Here is a 25,393-nt window from a genome sequence, read left to right as displayed (position 1 = left end):
GTTGGGGAGTTTAACATGAAGAAGCAAGAGTCTAAAATCTGAAGCCCATCCTTTTACAAGTGGCACGGCGGCACAGTGGTTAGCACTGCTGCCTCACAGCACTGGGGACCCAGGTTTGATTCCTGGCTTGGGTCGCCGTCTAAGCGGAGTCTGCACATTCTCCCCAGATGCTCCGGTTTCCTCCCACAGCCCAAAAGACGTGCTGGTTAGGGTGCATTGGCTACGCTAAATTCTCCCTCAGTGTACCCGAACAGGCACCGGAGTGTGGCGACACGGGGATTTTCACAACAACTTTGTTGCAGTGTTAATGTAAACCCACTTGTGACACTAATAACTTTAAAAACAAGTGAAATTAGGAAACATTTCTATACACAATTGGTGGTGGAAACTTGTAGCACTTGTCTGAAAATGATAATTGAATTTAAATCAGTTGATAATTATAAATGGGATTGAGATTTTTGTTAACCAAAGTTATTGAGGAATATGGAACAAAAGCGAGCATATGGAATTAGTTCACCGAACCAGCATAATGGAACAGGCTTTAAATGACCCACTCCTGTTTCTATCTTAAGATCAGTAAGAAGTCTCACAACGCCAGGTTAAAATCCAACAGGTTTATTTGGGTAGCACGAACTTTCGGAGCGCTGCTCCTTCATCAGTTGAGTGGTAAATTCTCACCTGATGAAGGTGCCGCGCTCCGAAAGCTCGTGCTACCAAATAAACCTGTTGGACTTTAACCTGGTGTTGTGAGACTTCTTACCTACCCAGTCCAACGCCGGCATCTCCACATCATATCTCAAGATCTATCTGAATCAGCAAAACAGGTGGATAGGATGTCAGCTTAATGTCTCTCAACCTCTTGACAATGTGGTGGTGCTCTTTGCATGTTGCACTGGTGGGTCATCCCAGATCATGTTTTGAAGTGGAGCTTAAACCCATTGAGCCAAGCTGACAAATCTCCCCATTAGTTAACCTTGGGACAAAAACTATCCTTGTAATGCTGTAACCATTCAGTTAGTGACCAGAGAATATATAGCGTCACATCTTACACAGGATTAATGGGTAAAAAGACTTATTAAAAAAAAATTTTGATTTAGCCAAAGCACCCGTGAAGAAATTAATTTTTTATAAATATCTAAAAGTTGCAATTAGGAGAAATAAAAAAGCTCTGACCCCTTACGGGCAGATTTCTTTCTCTGATTCTGACTAACACAGGGCTATTTAAGGATGCTTTTGTGCCTTAGGAGGGCATCATAGCCAAATCCAACATCACCTTTATCTAAGTTGAGCAGCCAGTTCACACTCACGTTCAAATTTTCCACCTTGGAGCACACACAGAGACATGTGGCTTTTCAGGGCTGGATACCCAACAACTACCAGCCCCGTGGAAATGTAACCTAAAAGATCAGCGTCTTCATAAAAGTTGAGAAAATATAATGCAGTCCTGACAGATTTTGTCTTAATCCCTCATGCATACGTCTGCTAACCAGTTAGTCCCCGTCTCTATTCTGCCCCTGGAGCCCAACCGATTTCTCCTTCTCAAATATATATATATCCATCTTCCTTTTTAAAAGTTAGTAGAGAATCTCTTTCCATCAGCCTTTACACAGTGCATTCCAGATCACAACAACATGCTACACACATCCCTCTTCAACACAACAAACTCATTGAGGGTGATATTTTATATTTTACTGTGTACATAATTAGCCCATTTACTTATATTACAATAATTATTTTTAAAAGCCAGATGGTTTATGTTCCCTGCCCCGTCTCCTTGTGCAATCTGATCACGATGCTCTTCCTTCCAATGTCTCTGCAGGACTTTTGTCTTCTGTGATCTGCGGAACACAGAGGAAACGGTGAAATACAACATTTCTTTTCCCCATAGTATACCAAATAGCAACAAAATTAAAATAAACCAATCTTTAATAATCACCCGTGCAAAGTTAAAATAAATACACAATTAAAGGTGTTAAACTGAACTTTTTCAACTCACCAGTTTTTGGGATCTCTGCCTTAACCTTTCCCACACAGCGAAAAGGGTCTATGGAAAGGGAATGGGAATAAAAAAGTGGGTTATTAGGAATTGAAGAGGAGAAATAGAATTAATTAAAAGGATCAAATTGCAACGTGAACCCTTCATTATTGTGCAACACTGAACCATATGGTCCTCAGAAGAAAAAGAAAATTGATATTTTTCAATAAATAACAAAGGGCTTTGACAAAGGGTCACCTGGACTCGAAACGTCAGCTCTTTTCTCTCCTTACAGATGCTGCCAGATCTGCTGAGATTTTCCAACATTTTCTCTTTTGGTTTCAGATTCCAGCATCCACAGTAATTTGATTTTATCCAGTGTTTAACTCACTGCCACATCTTTTCCAGGAATGCCTACCCTGAAGAAGTACTGCTCTTCTCTCCGACAGGATTTCCGTATGTCTCTCCCTCCCACTATCCACTTTCACCACTTTCCATTTCTCTCTTAGTGTTGGACAAGATATTTACCAAGACTCGCTTCCACAGCCACATTTTCTCCCTCAGTAACTGTCTTCGTCTCCGATTTATCCCACGTGAATTTCAACTCAAATTCCACCCCGCATGTAACCTCCAGGATCAGGTACTTCCAGGATATACAACATTCTTCAAACTGCTGTTCTTGCTGCATCCTGAAAGCTTTACAGTGCCATGTGCAGCCACATGAAGACACTCAACATCTCTCTCCACAGCACCGCCTTACTCTGTCTCAAAGCTGTCCCTGTCCCTAGTTTCACTTCATCCTCTGCATCATTTGACATCTTAAAAAGAAATATTTCCTGTTTCTTGCAGATGTTAAGGAATGCAAGCCTCAACAACTCATCAACACCATTGCCCATCCTAGGCCCTCCATCAGTACCAATCCCTCGAACCCCATCTCTTCTAGCTCCAGCCCTTGCCTCTCTGAGGCTGAGCGTGCTGTTCTCAGCAAAGGGCTTTGACAAAGGGTCACCTGGACTCGAAACGTCAGCTTTCTTCTCTCCATACAGATGCTGCCAGACCTGCTGAGATTTTCCAGCATTTTCTCTTTTGGCATCTTTCAATACTCTCAGGATGAAGGTTTGTGCAATCCACAGCCCATGGGCTGGTTGTGGCTCCCCGAGGCCTCTGGACTTGGCCTGCCAAACTTGGACATTCGACTGATTTATATTTGAAGAATGCAATGAAGCTGTTCATCCAATTTCTCATTTCTCACGGTCACTAGCTTCTGTAGCCAATTACTTTAAATCTGTGTCCTCTTGTTCTCAATCCTTTTCATGAGTGGGAATAATTTCTCCCCATCTCCTTCTTCCAGGCCCTTCATGGTTTTAAAGACCTCTATCAAATCTCCTCTCAGTCTTCCTCACTCCAAGGGAAACAGTCTCCCGCCAGAGGTAAGCAGAGGCATTGAGCATTGTCACTGGACTAGTAATGCACCCAGGTTCGAATCCCACTATGACAGAAACTTAGTTAGGCCGCACTTGGAATATGATGTTCAATTCTGGTCACCACACTACCAGAAAGATATGGAGGCTTTGGAGAGGGTACAGAAAAGATTTACCAGGATGTTGCCTGGTATGAGGAGAGGTTGGAGAAACTTGGTTTGTTCTCACTGGAACGACAGAGGTTGAGGGGCGACCTGATAGAAGTCTACAAGATTATGAGGGGCATAGACAGAGTGGATAGTCAGAAGCTTTTTCCCAGGGTGGAAGAGTCAATTACTAGGGGGCATAGGTTTAAGGTGCGAGGGGCAAGGTTTAAAGGAGATGTACGAGACAAGTTTTTTAAAAAACACATAGGGTGGCGAGTACCTAGAACTTGCTGCCGGGGGAGGTAGTGGAAGAGTTTGAAGGGGTGTCTTGACAAATACATGAATAGGATGGGAATAAAGGATATGGTCCCTGGAAGGGTAGGGGGTTTTAGTTCAGTCGGGCAGCATAGTCGGTGCAGGCTTGGAGGGCCTGTTCCTGTGCTGTAATTTTCTTTGTTCTTTAGATCGATCAATAAAAACAACCTCGAATTAAAAGTCTAATGATGACCATGAAACCATTGTCGATGATCGTAAAAAAAAATCAAGTTCACTAATGCCCTTCAGTGAAGGAAATCAGCCTTCTTTATCTGGTCTGACCTACGTTTGACACTTAATTGCCCCTTTGGCCTAGCAAGCTACTCTGTTCAAAGGGAATAAATGCTGGCCCAGCCAGTGACATTCACATCCAATGAATAACAAAAAAAAAATCTATCTTCATTACTCAAGCTCCTCATCATTCTCATCTGCACTTTCTCCAATGCCTTCTTCCGAAAATGTGGACCCTAAAGCTGAACACAATACCACAGCTGGGGCCAAACCTCCTTGTATTCTATGAAACCTGCAATTTTTTTCCTTTCAAGTATTGATCCAATTCCCTTCTGAAAGTTATGAAGTCATTATGTACTGTGGGGGAAAAAAGCCACCTCGTCCATCCATTCTTGTGTACTTGAGGCTTTTAATTTTGTTTGCGATCAGTTGGTGATTTTTTCACATTCAGCAGACAGAGTGTAATGTCTGCAATGAAGGATTAAATCAGCAAAGAACTAATTCCTGCAGCTTTATCAGTAACAATGGAACGTAATAACCAGAGGGTTACTTATTGATGATGAACCAATTCAGTTTACAGTCAACAAAGTTTTACCCACTGGTGTCAAGGCCACCTGTTCCTTGCCCTCGACCAGTGCCATTCTATAACCTGACCATGTGTGGACCAGGAGACTGATCCTTCTCCAATTGTTCTCTAATGGGGATAGGGCCTGATCCAAGTTCTTACCTCCTGAGTCAGCCAACACTGGGATGTTTCAGTCACTGACATGTCACCATTCTACAGTTGAGCTGTGACTGATTTTACCTCCTTCCTCAGTTATTGGTGGCATCCTAATCCATAATCGGGTAGATCAGCAGAGACTAGTTATTGAAGCTGGATACGCTAACCTACATGACTATCACAAAATACCAGACAAAGCCACTGCACTAGGACAGAGAACATATTACTAATCACACATAGGCTAAATAAGGCAGAGTGCTCCCATTTCGAGCGATTCAAACACCTTGTCTGCTTACCTTCAGGCGAAGGGGCAAAGAGATTCCCTGGAATCTCCGCACCAGTCCAGACTGGGTTGTGTTCAGCTTGTGGGCAGCAGTAATCTCATACTGCGAGCAGACACTGGTCCTGGAAATGTGCGGTCCATTGCTGACATCTACAAAATCCCCGCACCTACAGAGACAGGCAGAGATCGAGGGGCTCACATTCTGGTGTAAGGGAACATTCTGTTCATATTCAAATGCAAAGGAAAGATTAGTTGACGAGATTCAGGCCATTCAAAGTACTTCACCAGTATTATTACCAGGTTCACGCCAAAGATCTTTACTGCTGGGCACTTGAGTTACTTCAAATCACTTGCATACTTTAACACTAGTCGGATTCATTTAAATCCTTGCACACGTTTCAGAATTTTTAACCATTCAGTGGATGGTTTTTCAGATCCAAATGTGAAAACGCGATGAAAATTTCACACCCACCATTACAGCTTACTGAAATCCTAATGATCACATTGCACCACACCATTCAAGTCCGGGGTGGCATGGTGGCACAGTGGTTAGCACTGCTGCCTCACAGCGCCAAGGATCTGGGGAGATCTCCCAGCTTGGGTCACTGTCTGCGTGGAGTTTGCACGTTCTCCCTGTGTCTGCGTGGCTTTCCTCCGGGTGCCCCGGTTTCCTCCCACAGTCTGAAAGGCTTGCTGGTTAGGTGCCTTGACTCGAACAGGCACCGGAATGTGGCGACTAGGGGAATTTCACAGTAACTTCATTGCAGTGTTAATGTAAGCCTTACTTGTGACTAATAAATAAACTTTTAACTTTAATTCAACAGTTGGCTGTCCCCATCATAATAGCATACAGAAAAGTTCAATTCGGGACTTACTGGATATCCTAAATTAAATGTTAAATGACTGCAGGATATCCGAATGACGAATCGTATAACTCAGGAGCCCGAGAGAAAGGGCAAGACACATGTCAGGTGTGTGATCCAATACTCTTCACTTGCTTAGGTTGATTACAAAAAGAGCTACAAAAATGCTCAAGAAACTATCTGGGACAAAAGGAGTTTGCTTGACTCACAGCCCACCCTCCAGCTTACACATCCACACCCTCTATCACCATTTCCTAAGATCAATGCTGATCTTTCCCACCCAATCCACATATTCCTCAATTCCCTAAGCATCTAAAACTCTTAATGATCTTAGCTTCAATCTCAATGACTGAGCATCCAGACTCTTCAGGGTACAGAATTCCAAAGATTCACAACCTTCTGAGTGTCGGAATATCTGCTCAGTTCACTCCTAAGTTGCTGACCCCTTATCCTGAGGTTATGACCTCTAGTTATAGATTTACCAGCTGGGGAAACAACCTCTTAATTAAATCACTTCAAGTTGCTCCCACCACCGGCACTTCATGCGAGTTTGACAGCTCTAAACACACTCTCCCAATCCAACATCCAAGTTCAGCGGGGCAGAATCTATACTACCAGGTGCTCTTCAAAGTTCTGGAGGACTTGCTACAAATGGACACCTCACGCTCACCTTTACAGAGGTTGTAGGGTCAACAATGCAGAAGATTGTTCTCCCCATATATATTCCCTATATATTCCACATTTATACGCAACAGATTCTGTACTGAGGTAGACAGTATCACAGACTAGTTAAAGCAATTCTCACCTGTACAGCTTTACAAGTTTATTGGGATGGAGGGATGCCTGCTCTTCAATCGCAGCTAACTTGTGCCTGTGAAGAGGTTTAGGCATGTTAGCGTTCTGTAAAGATTGCCGTTGCATATATATTTTGTCACATTTATCACAATATGGCAACGTGTCAAATGTGCACTTTCACACCCATGAAGCCACATCAGGACACAGAAATTGAGCGTGCAGCATATTCATTGTCTCCTTGCCGGAGAGAGACACAATTACTGAATATACTCACGCCACTGACAATTGTCAAGTGCAAACGTAGACACACACACACAACAATTCATTAACTCAAAAGAAAACCATCAAAAACATGAACATACTTATGCAACGCACAACAGAGTAATCACCTCAGCTTCCCAATCACCGTTTATATCATTCTCTTTATACAACCACCTAAAACAGTAGGCAGTCACACAGCCCAAATGGTGGATAGCACCCTCTCTGAACTGGGACACCAAGTATTTTGGAGGGCCGAAGGACCTGTTTCCTGTGCTGTACTATTTCCCCAAATGCCTGCCCCAAGGTGCAACATCACCACTTTGGATTTTCATTCCCAAATGAGATGGGGGATTCCTCAATGTGCACATGTCCCAGAAAAACTGACCCACTGATACCCTTCTTGGAGGAAGGAGGATTGAGCTAGCTTGTTTATGGAATAGCAGCTACACAAGTCAGCCCTGGACGTCAGTCCGGGACGCTGAATACAACCTGAACACATTCAGACAGGCTGCTGAAGCTATCAGACCAGACCAATCACAGGCTAAATGCTTCCCTACAATAAACATGGAAGTGTAATAAGTGTAAAAATGGAGTATCTGTGGAACACTGGGGTGCAAAAGTCTGAACCGATGGTCAGAGCAGCCCTTGGCCAACCTATAGATCATTCCACCTTCCTTCCCCCACCTTGTGTGTAGAGGAATTAATTCATTTAGAAAATCAATTCACAATGAAAGCAGAAATATTAAAGTTCTCTGACACTCCATCCGGAGTATGCCAGATATAATCCCAGGTCAGTTTGGCTATTCACACTAGAACGATAGTACAGGAGCTACTAGAAATCCAAAATGGCAGGGACGTGAAGAACACATCAGCCAGAGTTCCCACTCCTGATCAGTAACATTTGATGGCAGGAGAGCGAGTACAAGCATGCATCCCTGGGAGAGCTGGCTGTTTTTTTTTTTAAACGATAAACTGTGAGACTGAACACTCTATCCAAAATTCACATATCAAGAACAGTCATGGGGCAAGGGACTGGAAGACTGTCAGAACCTACGGAATTGCATCCCAGTATCTTTAGGGTGGAAGAAAAAAAGAGGGGGCGGGGGGGGGGGGCTGTAAGGGGAAACGGGGGGGGGGGGGCTGTAAGGGGAAACAGAGATCAATTAAACAGTAAGATGTACTGCACTGTGTAACTGTCTGATGAGCAGCACAGCAGCTGTCCGGGTCAGTTGGAGCTGTCCAAAAGTGACCACTCCGATATCTTCATGCTTACTTGTTTTCCGCAAATATTTCCACTGCAACCTTGGGTGCCACCTCCAAAGATTCAAAGGGCAAGTCTTTATGAATAAGCCGGTGACCCTCTTTAGTGAGTGAATGCAAGTTCTCCTGCAATACACAAGACAGAAACACAAGGCTGAGAACATGGCTTATACACCAAACCAAATCCTATCCTTAACCACCTAAAGTGGAGGCTGGCAGGTCTGCATCCAAAGATATGATGTAATGTTAACCAAGAAACAAGAACATACAAGGATGAGGGAAGTTTGCAGGACAAGACTATTCATGCAGACTATTTTTGTATCCATTTTCTTTGCGTGACGAGAGTTTTTTTTAAATTTTGGGATCTTGTTGGTATTTAGTGCCAGTAAAGAAAGCCACTTGCGTGTTCAAGGTTAATTAAACAGGGTGAAGGTTATTAGAGACAAGTTGTCAGTGAGGGCCAAAAGAAGAAAGGTTAAAGATGTTAGGTTGGTTCATTTGTAATGAGAGCTTATGGTGAGTTTGAGTTGCAAGTAAATAAGTTGGATCTAAAGTTTGCGTTGAGAGATAAGTGAGGAAACTTGGTTTTTCAGCTGTTGAATTTCAAAAGAGAGTTCAGAGGTTTTTTTATTAACCCAAAGGTAGAGGCAAATTTCTTTTAAAAGCCATGAAATATTTTTATATTCAGAGAAGCTGAGTTTAAGAGGTGTTCGGGGACCATGTAACCCAAGATGAAGGAGGAAAAAAGATATTTAAGAAAGGACGTTAACCGAGTTCTGGTGGCTGTGGGAGAAAGCGCTGAAAGACCAATCCTTTTGTGCTGAGAAGCTGTGAAAGTTTAGAATTAGAAGTAGCCACACTGTGTTAAGCCAGAAGGGCTTTTGAAAAATAGTTTGTTTCTGAACCTTTTTTTTTGGAATTCCATACCAAAGTGGAAGTGTTTGCAAAGTGATCCGGCATTTCTTTAGACAACAATTCCTTGACTTTGGTCATATTACTGGATCATTATGGTTACGAAACTATCAGAGGGCTGTTACCAAAAAGCCAGTTTACCTTGTTTTTGGTGCCGGGGCGGAAGGGAGAAGGTGTTTTCTGCAAGGCTGTTTTAACTGTGTATCTTGCATGCTTAGGAATTTTTTTTTAAATAAACCTTTTAATTTTTAAAATTCTAAAAGGTGTTACTGGAGTTCTATGCAAGCAGTTGAATTGGGTTTGGGGGACATTCTCTATTTGATTTGATTTATTGCCACATGCATTGCTGTACAGTGAAAAGTATTGTTTCTTGCAGGCTATAAAGCATACCGTTCATAGAGCAGGAAAGGAGAGTGTGCAGAATGTAGCGTTACAGTCATAGTTACGGTGTAGAAAAAGATCAACTTAGTACGAGCTAAGTCCTTCAAAAGTCTGATGGCAGCAGGGAAGAAGCTGTTCTTAGGTCGGTTGGTACGTGGCCTCAGACTTTTGTATCTTTTTCCCAATGGAAGAAGGTGGAAGAGAGAATGTCCGAGGTGCATGGGGTCCTTAATTATGCTGGCTGCTTTTCCGAGGCAGTGGGAAGTACAGACAGAGTCAATGGATAGGAGGCTGGTTTGCGTGATGGATTGGGCTTCGTTCATGACCCTTTGTAGTTTCTTGCGGTCTTGGGCAGAGCAGGAGCCATGCCAAGCTGTGATACAACCAGAAAAAATTCTTTCAATGGTGCATCTGTATGGTGAACTGAATTGCTAACTGCTGGGCCTTCTGTTAGAACCCAAGTCAGACTTTCTCTATTGATAGAAGAAGTCTGAAAAGTGTTGAGTTTGGGGAAATTCTGAACAAGTAATTAATCCTCCCCTTTTTCAGATTCCCAAATCACCAATTTCCATCCCCAATAACAGAATCGGAAAGTACTGGCCTCTGTGTCAAAGTGGAGTAGCCCTTGCAACAATGTTTGCCGAACTGCAAAAGTAATCGATTGGATGAAAAACTTTGGGATGTTTCAGGAATGTGATATCAATAGAAGTGTATATTTTGGAATGCATCTCCCTTCGATCCTCACTTCCCATCCTAACTGAAATCAAAAATGGGAACGCGATAGGAGTAGGCCATTCAGCCCATCAGACCTGTTCAATTAGATCACAGCTGATGTATACCTCAACTTTCTTTGCCCACCTTAACTCCATGTGCCTCGATATCCTTACCAAACCAAAATCTGTCTCAGTCTTGAGAACTCTAATTGCCCCAACATCCACAGCCTTTTGAGGAAAAGATTTCCACGGTTTCTAGTGGCTAGGCAAGTGCGTCTTATGACCAGTCTTGCACTCTCTCCAATGTCCAAGAGTACAGATACAAGGAGCACAGGAGCACACAATTTTACAGCACAAGAGGAGGCCATTCGGCCTGTTGCATCTGTGTTGTCTCTCTAAAAGTGCTGTCAAATACAGTCCAACACGCCATAAATCTACAAGTTAGTTCCCTGCAAATAAATATCCACTTGTTTTTTGAAAGCTTCTATGAAATCTTGTTTCTACCACCCCTACAAGTAGCGTGTTTCAGATAACAACAGAAATTTCTCATCCTGCCTTTACTTCATCTTCCATAAACTGCCCCTCACACACGTTATAAGAATTCAACTTCACTCCATCCAAGTATCAACCACACCACCCCCACCCCCCCCCCCCCCCCCCACTCAAAACAAGGAGGTAAATACTCCAGATAAAGCTACTTGTAAAGCCTTTGAGATAAAGCAGCTGCCTTGAATCTTTCACTCCTTACACGTTTCTCCAGGCCTGAACAGAGCTTCCTATCATTTTATAGAGGTCGCACTGTGGCTTTAGCCGAGATCACCATTTGATATAAAAGGCATTAACGTTAAGTTTACAGCTCACTGTGAGCAGGGTCTTCACTCTGCCTCCAGGCAATGAACTTCAAGCATTGCAGTGATGGAGGCTGCCTCTCATTCTCACAGCTGTCAGGAGATTCACGGCAGTTTTGCGAGGGAATGTGACGAGGGTGACACCATGTGGTCAGAACATTAAACGACACCTGGGAAAATGAAGCCTTTTTGTTAACAAAGGGAAAGAATCCAAGATGCACTATTAAAATCACACCTGGTAAGGGAGAGCAACTTCCATGCTCTGTTACCATTCTCCACTATGTATAGGGTATAATGCCTTTTTCTCCTTCTTAAGCAGTCCCTCGGGATCAAGAACTTGCTTCCACTCAGGTTCATCGAGTTCGGGATGTCTGATAAGACCAATGCACGAACTGCGGTCTCTGCCATACGAGGGGCGGGTGGTGTCTGAAGAGTCCAGCAGTTTGGAGGCTTGTGCCCTCTCTCCAACACCTTGACTTTGCATGCTCGTGGCAAACTTTCTCAGTTGCCAGAATTCTACCGCTCCGCCCACCACAGAATCGGAACAGGCGAGAGGCAGACAACGGAAATGTCTGTTGACCTCAGACGGGAATTTCCTGGCTTGCTCAAGCAAGGCTGTAAAATCCAGCCCAATGTGTTTGCTGCCTTCCCAAATAAATAATCTCAATTTTGGTCAGTCACAAGTCCGAGACTCCCACAAGTCCTCAATCAGCCAAGGGTTGAGCTGGCACATTGGAGACAAAGTTGCATTTCACCTTCTGCCTTCATCGCAAGATAGGGAAAATGATCCACATTTTCCAGGATCCTGCCAGCGCTTTGAACATAGCACAGGTATCAGGTACAAAGGATAAGTGTGGCATTCACACCTGGCAGATAGATTTGATATGTAGAACATGATCTACAATAGCTTCAATTCCAAAATGGTCAAGTTCCTGAACTTAAAGGAGATAGAGAACGTAGGGTTTGCTTCAGTTATCTACCCGCAATGCACCTCACAGTGAACTGCCCCGACAAGTGTAGGAAACAAGCAGGAAAATCCCACCTCAACTGCCAGACTGTGCTTAATTGGCTGTTCTCAGCTGTGATGAACATTTTATTCCCAAGTGATCAATGGGTCATATTTTGCATGTGTCTTCAGCTCATTTCTGGATTGCATGATTCAATCTGCTCCCAACAGGCCTATCTCAGTATAGACGGAGACATCACATGGCAGGTGACAGGTTTTAAAATGGCACATATATTTAGCTCCTGCGTTTTCACAACGAGCGGCATATTACAATAAGCCCAGCTATGGTTATATTGTCCTGAACAAGATCAACTAGTTGCTTTTATATAGCAGGCTTTAGCCCTGCAAAGCACCTACAGCATTTCACAGGAGTCTTAGCAACCAAAATTGTGACACCAAGCCATGCAAGGTGATATTTGGGCAAATGACCAAAACCTTGTCCCTGGAGCATCTTCGAGGAGGATGACCATAGAATCCCTTGTGTGCAGAAAGAGGCTATTTGGCCAACAAGTCTGCACCGGCTCTCAAAGAGCATCCTGCCCAGTCCCTCCCGTCTGCCCTATTCTTGTATCCCCACCCATTTACCACAGCTAATCCACCTAACCTACACATCTTTGGACACTAATGGGCAATTTAGCATGGCCAATCCATCTGACCTGCATATCTTTGGACCGTGGGAGGAAATCCACACAGACACAAGGAGAAACACAGTCACCCAAGGCTGAAATCAAACCTGGGTCCCTGGCGCTGTGAGGCAGCAGTGCTAACCAATGTGGCACCGTGCCACCCTGGAAGGAGGGAATTAGAGTTTAGACCCTAGGCTGCTGAAGGCAGAGGCAGTAATATTGGAAGATTAAAACTGGGATCTGCAAAAGATGAGGATAGGAGGAACACAGTTAGCTCAGAGGGTATAGAGTTGGAATAGATTACCAAGAAGATTAAGTAGTTCACCAGAACCTGGAAATCTACAAACTTCCCTCACCAATGGCAATTAACCTCTAGCTGAGCTTGAACCTGTGCTTATTTGTGGCCACAATTAACCATTATCTGACACTGATCATGCTTACTTGCATTACGTTTTATGGCCTTAAAAGGGCATACTAATGCCCTACCTTCAAGCTACCTACAAGCTACCTTGTAGATTTATGGACTGTATTTGACAGCACTTTTAGAGAGGCAACACAGATGCAACAGGCTGAATGGCCTCCTCTTGTGCTGTAAATGGCTCTACCTTCACAGCAGGATAATGGTGTGCAAATGATGCATCATAATATGATTATTTCACCCCCCATCCCCTGGCGTATCATGAGCAATCCCACAGCTGGTATTTCAACTCCCAGCAGTCAGGGACAATCTTTCTTGTGGTCTGGACACAAATATTGGAAATTCAGTCACAGTCTGCGGTGTGCAGAGGAAAGGGAGATTGGGGGAGTGGAGAAGTCACACAATAAATTAATTATGGATGCTCTAAGTGGGGATGATCAATAACAGCACACTTACCACTGAGGGCGTCCAGTCATCTAGCCGTTCATCCAGTATCACGTCATAACAGAAAGCTCCAGAAATCACTGCGACAGAAAGTAAATCTTACACTGTAATAATCTCAAAATGGAAAACACAACGTTACTGATGACAAGGGGCAATGCCTTTCTCAAGCCCATGAATCCTTACCCGTTTAGGGCCATCGCATTCATGTTGGGGAGACAGTGAACACTAACAATCAGGGGAATGCCCAACTGGATGAGAAACATGCCATGATTACATATCGCCTATCAGTCTATTCCAAAACCATATAGGAGGAATAATAGCGTCCCCACACCTGCTCTTCAGCTCAATGTCACATCAGGCTGAGGTTACCCATTGCCCTAACATAGAATCCCTACAGTACAGAAGGAGGCCATTTGGCCCATCAAGCCTACACTGACAACAGTCCCACCCAGGCACTATTACTGCAACCCCAATTATTTACCCTGCTAATCCCCCTGACACTAAGGGGCAATTTAGCATGGCCAATCCACCTATCCTGCACATCTGTGGATCATAGAATAACACAAGATGTACAGCACAGAAAGAGGCCAATCAGCACAACACGACAATTCTTAGAGTTCTTAGAAACCCTACAGCACAGAAAGAGGCCATTCGGCCCATCGAGTCTGCACCGACCACAATCCCACCCAGGCCCTACCCCCATATCCCTACATATTTACCCACTAACCCCTCTAACCTACGCATCCCAGGACACCAAGGGCAATTTTAGCATGGCCAATCAACCTAACCCGCACATCTTTGGACTGTGGGAGGAAACCGGAGCACCCGGAGGAAACCCACGCAGACACGAGGAGAATGTGCAAACTCCACACAGACAGTGACCCAAGCCGGGAATCGAACCCAGGTCCCTGGAGCTGTGAAGCAGCAGTGCTAACCACTGTGCTACCGTGCCGCCCAATGTTAATGTTAATGACAATGTTAATGTTCTACACAAACCCCCTTCTTGTCACTCTTCGTCGAACCATATTACCATATCCTATTTCTTTTGCCCTTGTGTTCATCTCACTTCTCTTTAAATGTGCCAATACTATTCTCCTCAAGTACTCCAAGTGGTTGCTAACTTCTACATTCTCATCACTTCCTGGAAGCCTAGAGAATGGTAAATTGACAGTTGGGTTAATCGGGTCATAACTAAGAAAATAGGACAATGTTAAACTCAGTTTCCTTTAAAAAAAAAAGATACACAGTACCTGGTACATCTGGTGCTCTGATCAGTTCAACATGGTACTCATCTTTAAATGCTGTTTCAAGGACATACCCCATCATCATAGCACATGAGCGCCAGTAAGCCTGTTAAAAAAGAAAAATGCAGAATAAACATTAAATCACATCTTCACAAGCACCACAAAAATAGGAAGGTGATGGGAGAGCTTATACAAAATCTTCAATTCGCCCTCAAAATAAATTAAAGTATACACTCGGATTCTTCTTAATCTGTCCATTTCATTTTTCTCTGTGTTTGCCCTATATTTGGGATCACACCTTGATCCCACATTTTAACTGCTTGCTGGAGTCTCAGCAAAAGCTGCTCCATAATGAGCAAAGGGCACAGACAGTTTCACTGGATCAGCATCTCACCATTGTTTCTGGAACTTTGTAAGCAAAGAACTGCTTTTACACTCACCCCCATATAACTGCCAATGCCACGAGTATATTGATGACACCATTTTGGTGACATGACACGGGTACAACAGAAAAGAGTCTTTTTCTTTTAAAAAGCTTTGTTTTCTGATAATCAGGAAGTTTGCCCAAAGGGGAAAGCTGAGAGGAGATGGGGGGAGGGAGGGGATGAGATACTTTGACAAAAAGCCCAGACTCACATCATCCAATTTTGTCCCTAACTCAATCAGTTGATGAAACCCTCATCCAGTGCTTTATCAACTGTTTCAATGCTCTCCATGCCAGCATCCAATTCTGCTCCCTTCATAAGACTTCAGCTTTCCCTAAACTCAAAATCCTGTATTCTGTCTCGCACCAGGTATCACTTGCCCATCTCCCTTGTCCTCACTGACCTATATTTGCCCGCACTTGAAACACCATAGCATACAAGGCTACAGACCAAGTGCTGGAAAATGGGATTGGAATAGATAAGTGTTTGATGGCCAGTGCAGACACGTCGGGCCAAAGGGCCTTTTTGTTGCACTGTACAACTCAATGAAGCCTCAAATTTGAAATTCTTGTACGTGTGTGTAAACCCTTTCATAGCCTCACTGCTCCCTTTCCCTTAACCTCCTCCAGTCCAACAGCCTCTCACCACAACCCTTCCAGCGCACAGTGTCATCTGACATCAGATCAACAATACCAACATAAACCAACATTTTGGAGTTCTGTCTCTAAACCACACTGCCGTCACCATCTCTTTGAACATAGAACATAGAACAGTACAGCACACGATTTGCTTTCCTAAAACCAACTTGAATCACACATACAGTCTCCCAAAATTGCCTTCTAAGCTTGGCATCCAGTTTTGGATTACACTTCTGCAAAAACGTTTTGATCCGTGTTCTCCACTTCAAACATTTTGTATAATTACAAGTTGCTGTTGTCACAGCTGCAATAGTGCAGAACGAAGTTAAAAACAGCCAGAAGACGACCAGGTAAATCAGGGAGCAGTGATTTGATAGCACCTGATTAAGTTCTATAAGACTGCGCGAGGGGAGAAATTCTACAGTTTCAGCAGCTTGTTAATAGGTGGTGTGAAAAGCTAACATAATGAGGTTGAATGGTGGAAGATGATGCTGCATTCAGAGCTTTGAATGAACATGGACAAATAAACATAAACGTGCAGCACAGGAGCAATTATAGTGTGAGGAGAAGACATGGGCAATGAACAAATAGAAAGATGTCTTCATAAGTCATCACTTGTTTGAATGTAGAAGAGTTGACAAAGATATGACTGGGTACGTGGTAAGAAGCATCTGTTTAAAATTGTGACACTACAAGAGGACTGTTTAGTGGATAATTCAAGTTTCTGGACATAAAAAAACTATTTTGAAGTATAGAAAGTACATGAATTTTTCATATATTGCTCATTTCAATTGTGGAACCATAAATTGTAGATACGTTCTTCCCAACTTGGCTTATCTAGAGGTGACATTTTGGTCCGTACTTGTAGTTACAAGTTTGTTACTGGTGGCGGCTGTAGTGAGAATGATTTGTCATGATGAATTAACAGCAACACGTGATAACTGGCAGAATGTTTCTGCTGCCTTCTTTCATTAAGCTCCCTTTCTCTCTCTCAAAAGAAACCAGGTTATAGCTGATGGGCTCGTCATAGAGGGGGCAGGGTGCAGAGTGACAAACGAGCATCTTTGCCACAGTCTTTTTCTGCCAAAACACATCCAGAAATTACAGTTGGACAAATTGGTTTTGTGGCAACATCCTTCCCCCCCGCACAACTGACTAAAGCAGAAGAAAACATTCCCCAGTTACAGCACAATTTAGAGAGGCAACCACAAGTATGGAATTGAGCCAGGAGGATCTCAAGTACAATTCCTGCCTGTGGAGCTGGGTCAAGAAGAAAGGTAAAGCTGTAAAATTCTGTTCCTTCTCCCCACTTTGCCACCTCTGTCCACACTAAGGTAGGGTGTTTACCTTATTAACCTCGTCAGGGTTCTCATCCTTGAAAGTCAGGAACTGGATGTCGCAGGATTTGTTGAGGGGCTTATACATGTCCCAGATTTCCCCATCCACCAATGCAAGTATAGAACGCTTTACACACCATTCACTCATATCTGTGCACAGGGATAAGAAACAGTTGAAGAAGTTACAGAATCCAGCAGTTCGCATTTCTAAAAGCACAGAAATTTTACAAACACCAACAACTGCGCGCATTTCTATAGCTCCTGTGGGATGGTGAAACATCCCAAGACGCTTCACATGACTTAATCAGAGCAAAATTTGACACCAGGCCATTTAAAAATATATTTGGGCAGCTAACGAAAAGCTTTGCCAAACAGAGATTTTAAAAAGTGCTGGTTAAAGGAGAGAGAGAGCGAGTGGGAGGGCTGGAGAGGCAGAGGATTAGGGAGCGAATTCTAGAGTTTAGGGTCCAGGCAGCTTAAGATGCAACCGCAATGGTGCAGCAATGAAAATCAGGGGTGCGCAAGAGGCTAGAATTGGAGGAGTGCAGAATTTTCAGGGGCTGTAAAACTGGAGAAAGTTACAGAAGTTACAGCGATGGATGGATTTGCTAAGAAGTGAGATTTTAAATTGAGGCATTGCTGGAATAGGTCAATATCTCTCTGCTGCCTTTGACTCAATCAACATCAATCCTCCTCGAACATCTCTGCCCCGTTGTCCAGTTCAGTGGCACAGCTCTTACTCAATTCCACACTCACCGCTCAAACCAAAGTCCCAAGAATTTCCAGCAATGACTTCTCACCATGTCCCCACACTGTGACTTCAAGTACCTATACTTAAGCCCCTACTCCTCTACAAATACATAACTCAGGGCCTCATTAGATATGGGGCCAGGTTGCAGATGTACAATGGCAATATTCAGCCCCCCCCCTCTCCATCATCACTGTCCCCTTCACTGTAAACTACTTTACTGAGTAGTCTGAGCTTAGCCATAATTGCCTCCAGCTGGACATAAAAGACTAAAGTCTTTGCTTTCAGCCCCAGTCACAATCTTCATTCTCTGGGCAATGATATCAAACCCCTCTTCAAACCACCGCCTCTCCATTATCAAGGCCGCATCACATCCATCCCCATTATAACAGTTTCCCACCTACAATATCGGCTGGTAAGATTCTCACCTATGCCATTAGCACCTTCAGTCTTGACTATTCCCATGCTCTCTTGAGTGGCTTCTCATCCTTCACCCTCTGCAAACTTCAGCACATTTAAAACTCTCTGTTCAACCACACAGCAAGTCCTGCTCCACCATCACACCTCTCCTAGCTGACCTATAATGAACCTAGTTTATCCCCGCTCCAATATAAAATTGTTTCAATCAAATTCTTTCATGACCTTGCTCCTCCTTCTCTGTAACATTGATGGGACCTCTCAAAGCCTAAACTACCTACTAATTTATCGAGCACCTACTTACGCATGGCACAGTTGTAGGGGGTGGAAAGGTCCTTGTTCATGATGAAGACCGTTCCGGTATCAGGCGTTCCCACATGTTTAACTTCAATTTTCTCAATCCGCGGGACCAAGGCTCGCTGTCTAACCTTCTCCTTGTCAAACAGCTCACTGCGCCTCAGAAGCCGCTCTGTGCTTGCCAAGTACGATTCTGAGGAAGTCGAAAGAAATCCTGGACAGGAAACAACACAAAAAAGCTGGTCACAGAAGCCTGCGGCACAGAAAGTCATTTGTTCCATCACGATCTTTGAAAAGTTAGCCAATTAGTTCCACTCTCCCACTCTTTCCCCTGCAAATTCTTCCTCAAGTACATTTCCAATTTACTTTTGAAAGTTACTATAGAATCATAGAATCCCTACAGTTCAGAAGGAGGCCATTTGGCCCATCTAATCTGCACTGACCACAATCCCACCCAGGTCCTATTCCCGTAATCCCACATATTTACCCTGCTAACCCCCTGACACTCGGACAAATTTTGCATGGCCAATCAACCTAACCCACACATCTTTGGCCTGGATCTTTGAATCTGCTTCTACCACCCTTTCAGGCAGTGCATTTCAGATCATAACAACACGTTGCTGAAAAAAAGATTCATCGCCCCTCTAGTTCCTCTTCCAATTGCCTCACATCTGTACTCTCTGGTCTCTAACCAGTGGGAACAGTTTCTCACCATCTCCCTATCTATCAAACCCTTTAGTGTAAGGTGCCACCCTGTTATTGCCATGACATAGCGGAGAAAGCTTCCTCCACATTGTTGCATCAAACGATATAGGATGCAACAAAATAGGTTAAATGCAGGGAAAAGGTTCGTCTACTCTGTCACATCAAGCTTGGTAGTGCAGCAGCAGCAATGGCCATAGAATTTTCTTTCTACCATCCCAATGTTAACCAGAACTCAGCAAAGAAACCCCAGAATGCATGGTTTAAAATTACACCTGCACACCCTCGTTCAATTAACTCCCACTCTCTGACCTTACTTTTCCATCTCCATTATATAAATTCATAAGCTGACATTTAATTGGAAGTTGCCCATGTAGACCTGTCATAATAAAATTATACAATCTGCCTGCAGTGACCCTATAACAGCTGCGCTAGCAAGAAGGAGTAATGGCAATAAAGGAATCAGAGGTTCAAATAAACAGAAAAAGCAGGTTAATGACAAATGTCAGATCCAGAATACAGCAGAAAACCAGACAGAATGAGTGCAGGGAGAAATATCAGCAAGCAATATAAAAGGAAAAATAAGGAACAAAGGAATTGATTAGGAACAAGAATGCAAAACTGCTTGCGGGGGAAGAATATACAATGGAGATACTGAACAAGTACTTTGTATCTCTCTTCACAAAAGAGGATGAGTTAACGTCACAGTAGAAGGAAAGCAGAGATATTAAATAACATCTTTTCCTTTATTTTTATCCCAAGTAAGTTGGTATCATTCAAACTGCACAAGTCATCCTATCGAAACAGGATGCATCGAAGGTTGTTAAGGGAAGGTGGGATGAAAGTCACAGATGCTCCAGCCACACTCTTCCAATGCTACTTGGATATGGGACTGGTGCCAGAGGACCAGAGAGTTGCAAATGTTTTACCACTTTTCGAATAATGGGGCAGGGATTTAATCTGATTACTTTAGCCACTCAGTTTGACATTAGCAATGGATAAACTAATGGAGGCCAACGTCAATGACAAAATTAACTCTCCTTTAGAGAAGTGTTAGTTAACAAGAGACGGTCAGGTTTGAGAAAGGCAAATCATGCTTGACTGACCTAATTGAATTTCTTTGATGAAATAATGGAGTGGGTTGATGAACGGAGCAGGGGGTGATAACCTGGCTCTGTAATTGAGTAAGGCACTGGAGGCAGAGATTTGGTGAGGATAGGTGGTTTCCTAACAGAATTATAATGTAGTGAGATTCCCAGGGGCCTGACAATTACTTTTCTTGTTATGTAAAAGTGGCTGAGATTTCGGTATAGGGAATACAGTTCAAAGTTTGTGGCTGATACAAAATTTGTCAACATAATAAATAGTGAGGAAAATAGAACAAACTTCAGAGCATTGACAGATTAGTGAAATGGTTAAACTAACTTAATGGGGATAAATTTCAAGTGGTGTACTTTTGGAAGTAAAACATGGAGAACCAGCATGACAACAATGTTCTGCATTTATATAGAACCTTGAACAAATCATCCCAAGTCTTTTCACAGGAGTGTACACAAATTGATGCATGGATATATTAGGCCAAGTAACAAAGAACAGGTACACTAAATAGCATCTTACAAGAGGAGAGATTGAGAGACCGAGTAAGGGGATTCCAGAGCTTAGGGCCCAGGCAACTAAAGACACAGTAGGAGGACAAGGTTACATAGATAGGTATAATTTTATCCACACAATTTTGTGGGAGCTGAAAGAACAGAGAGACCAAGGTGTGCATGTTAACAAATCTTTAAAGATAATAGGGCAAGTTGATAAGGCAGTTAAGAAAACATGTGGAATACTTAGCTTAATAAATAGGGGCACTAAATAGAAAGACAAGGAAGTTATGCTAAACCTCTTGTACAAGTTCCTCTGGAGTATTGTGAACATTTTGGGGCAACACATCTCAGGGCAGTAATAGAGGTCACATGTTTAAATAATTGGCAAAAGAATTTGAGAGATTAGAAAACGTTTTCACATCATGCTGCTATGACCTGAAATGCATCAGCTGAAAAAAAAGAGTGGTAGAAACAGATTTAATAGGAACTTTCAAGAAGCAACTGGACATGTACATGATGGGTAAACATGAGTTGGAGATGCCAGTATTGGACTTGGGGTGGGCACAGTAAGAAGTTTCACAACACCAGGTTAAAGTCCAACAGTTTTATTTGGTATCACGAGCTTTCTGAGCACTGCTCCTTCATCGGGTGAGTGAAGGTTCTGAATGCTCATGATTCCAAATAAACCTGTTGGACTTTAACCTAGTGTTGTGAGACTTCTTACTGTGAAGGGTAAAGGCAAAGTACATGAAGGGAGCTAATTTGCAGGGTTCTTGGGGGGGGGGGGGGGGAGTGGGAAGAGGAATGAGAGAGGTTCTAGAGAACAGAACTAAAATTGGACAACTCTTTCAAAAAGCCAATGGGCAAAATGACCTCTGCTTGTGTTACATAATTCTATGATTGTGGATTGTATTGTTTTGTGGGTTATGTTGTATAATAAATAACTATTTCACATTGCTGATTGCATCGTACTGCATACTATAGCTCGCACTGAATATTATAGATTATACTGCCTGTGGTAAATTTTTAAGAAATTCTGAAGTGTCAGAAGGATATAACAGTAGGCGGAACCAAATGTCAGATACTCACTCCCACACGGACCCAAAACCCGGCGAACACAACCAGCAGCCATAGTGCTGAAGTTGGGGGAGGGGGAACACAAACCGATTCGCGGTCAAATAACCAAAATAGTCTTATCGGCCGCACCACAATGAAACAAGAGATGGCTACCAAACAGCCTCTCTGTCACTAGCCGAACTCAGGGCGCCTAAAGATTGTTTAAATCCGGCCCCGCCTTTCCGCGGACCCGGCAGCTTCACGTCAACTTGACATGCACGGCGGCGTGACGCCAGGGCCACGTCGGTGCGCGGCTGACGTCACTGGGGCCGCCCATTGTGCATGTTCCTCTTGGACTGGGCGGGGCCACTTGGTCCTCAGTCAGGATCCAGAGCAGCTTCACTCTCGAGGGAGATTTACCTTAAAAGGATGTTTTTTCTCTCTGCATCTTTTCAGTGTATAATTTGAGATAAGGCCACACTGAAGTTAATCCCACCAACAATCAGTTTATAAAGTTTATTTATTAGTGTTGCAAGTGGGCTTACATTAACACTGCAATGAAGTTACTGTGAAAATCCCCGAGTCGCCACACTCCAGCGCCTGTTCGGGTACACTGAGGGAGAATTTAGCATAGCCAATGCACCTCACCAGCACGTCTTTCAGACTGTGGGAGGAAACTGGTGCACCCGGAGAAAACCCACATAGACACGGGGAGAACGTACAAACTCCACACAGACAGTGACCCAAGCCAGGAATCAAACCAGGTCCCTGGCACTGTGAGGCAGCAGTGCTAACCATTGTGCCACCATGCAGCCTTAAAATTCTGCAGATGCTGGAATCTGGAACAAAAACAAAATGCTGGAAAATCTCAGCAGGTCTGACAGCAGCTGTGGAGAGAGAATAGAGCCAACTTTTCGAGTTTGGATAACCTTTTTGAGTCAGACAAAGGGCCATCCTGACTTGAAACATTGGCTCGCTTCTCTATCCACAATCAGGTAATGTCAGTTTAACATTGTTGGTGGGGAAGCTTCTGGAAATGATAATTGAGGACAAAATGAATAGTCACGAGGGCGCATGTGGGTTAATTTATAGAATCATAGAATCCTACAGTGCAGAAGGAGGCCATTCGGCCCATCGAATCCACACCGACCACAATCTCACCCAGGTCCTATCCCCATAACCCCATGCATTTACCCTAGCTAGTCCCCCTGACACTAAGTGGCAGTTTAGCATAACCGATCCATCTAACCCACACACCTTTGGAGTGTGGTAGGAAACCGGAGCACTCAGAGAAAACCCACACAGACACAGGGAGAACGCGCAAACTCCACACAGACAGTGACACAAGCTGGGAATCGAACCCAGATCCCTGGCACTGTGAGACAGCAGTGCTAACCACTGTGCCACCATGCCGCCAGAATTAAGGAAAGCCAACATGGGTTTGTTAAGGGGAAATCACATTTAACTAATTTACTGGAATGTTTTGATATTTAAGGAACAAATGTATGCATTGCAACAATTATAAATTCCTTTCCAGTGCATAAACACAACAAGAAAAGCAGACCAATCGTGGCTTACAAAATAAATTAAGGACAGTGTTAGTTCCAAAGAGGAGTCATATAAAGTTGCTAGAAAAAAGTAGCAAACCTGAGAATTGGAAGCAGTTCAGAATTCAGTAAAGGAGGACAAAGGGATTAATTAAGATGGGAAAAATAGAGTATGAGTGTAAACTTGCAAGTAACATGAAAGCGGACTGTAAAAGCTTCTATAGGTATGTGAAAAGATTAGAGAAGACAAATGTAAGTCCCTTGCGGTCTGAAATAGGAGAATTTATTATCGAAAACAAGGAAATAGCAGAGCAATTAAACAACCACTTTAGTTCTGTCTTCATGGAGGAAGACACAAATAACTTCCCAGAAATGCTAAGAAACCAGGGGTCAAGTAAGAAGGAGGAATTGAAGGAAATTAGTATTACTAAAACATACTGCTGGAAATATTAATGGGACTGAAAGCCAATAAATCTCTGGGGCCTGATAATCTATATCCCAGGACACTAAAGGAGATCCCATGGAAATATTGGATATGTCTTCCAAAATTCTGTAGATTCTGAAACAGTCCCAGCCAATTGGAGGGTGGCAAATGCAACCCCACTAAAAAAGAAGAGAGATAAAACAGAGAATTATAGACCGGTTAGTCAAACATCAGTAGTAGGGAAAGTGCTAGCATCTATTCTAAAAGATGCAATAACAGGACACTTAGAAAGTATCAAAGGATTAGATGAGGTCAACATGGGTTTTTGAGGATGTAACCAGAAGAATAGGGAAAGGTGAACCAGTGGATGTGGTGTATTTGCATTTTCAGAAAGCTTTTGATTAAATCCCACATAAGATGTTAGTGTTCGAAATGAAAGCACATAGGATTGGGGGTAATATATTGGCATGTATTGAGAATTGGTAAGCAGACAAGAAACAGAGTAGGAATAAATGGGTCTTTTTCAAAGTGGCAGCTAGTGACTAGTGGCACCCTGCAGGGATCAGTGCTTGGGCCCCAGCTACTCACAATATGCATCAATGTTTTGGATGAGGGGACCAAATGAAATATTTTCAAGTTTGCTAACAACACAAAACTTGGTGGGAATGTGAGTGCTGAGGAGGATGTTTAGAGGCTTCATGGTGATTTAGACAAGTTGATATAATGGGCAAATTCATGGCAGATGCAGTATGGTGCGGATAAATGTGAAGTTATCCACTTCACATTTATCCATGGACAAACAGAATAGCAGAGTATTATTTAAATAGTGATAGATTGGGAAATGTTGGCATAAAGATGGACCTGGGTATCCTAGTACACCAGTCACTGAAAGCAAGCATTCAGGTACAGCAAGCAGTTAGGAAGGCAAAAGGTATGTTGGCCTTTGATACAAGAGGATTTGAGTAAAGGAGCAATGGTGTCTTACTACAGCTGTAGAGGGCCTTGGTGAGACCACACCTGGAGCATTGTGTCCAGTTTTTGGTCTCCTTACCTAATAAAGAATGTACTTGCCAAAGATATAGAGAGAGTGCAGCAAAAGTTCACCAGACTGTTTACTGGGATGGCAGGTTTTGCCCTTTGAGGAGAGATTGGGTCAGTGGGCCTGCATTCACTGGAATTTAGAAGAATGATTTGATTTGATTTATTATTGTCACATGTATTGGTATACAGTGAAAAGTATTGTTTCTTGCGTGCTATACAAAAAAGCATACCATTCATCGAGAAGGAAAGGAAAGGGTGCAGAATGTAGCATTACAGTCATAATTAGGGTGTAGAGAAAGATCAACT

The 25,393-nt window shown here is 43.2% G+C and overlaps 1 protein-coding gene across 1 annotated transcript; it reads right to left on the bottom strand.

Moving 5' to 3' along the window:
* Window positions 1-1,651: 1,651 nt before the first annotated feature.
* On the bottom strand, window positions 1,652-22,383 carry mrpl39 (mitochondrial ribosomal protein L39). The gene is made up of 10 exons (XM_078233037.1): window positions 22,109-22,383; window positions 18,733-18,939; window positions 17,274-17,413; window positions 14,870-14,969; window positions 13,632-13,699; window positions 8,285-8,397; window positions 6,761-6,826; window positions 5,106-5,259; window positions 1,997-2,044; window positions 1,652-1,838 (listed from the first exon to the last, which is right to left on the bottom strand). The coding sequence occupies exons 1-10, from the start codon at window positions 22,149-22,151 to the stop codon at window positions 1,788-1,790; spliced, it is 990 nt and encodes a 329-aa protein (XP_078089163.1). The 5' UTR covers window positions 22,152-22,383; the 3' UTR covers window positions 1,652-1,787.
* Window positions 22,384-25,393: the final 3,010 nt, after the last annotated feature.

Source organism: Mustelus asterias, chromosome 17 (genome assembly GCF_964213995.1).
Source record: "Mustelus asterias chromosome 17, sMusAst1.hap1.1, whole genome shotgun sequence".
NCBI classification, from domain to species: domain Eukaryota; kingdom Metazoa; phylum Chordata; class Chondrichthyes; order Carcharhiniformes; family Triakidae; genus Mustelus; species Mustelus asterias.
Note: the sequence above shows the minus strand (reverse complement) of the source record. Positions and strands in the feature narration are given on the sequence as shown.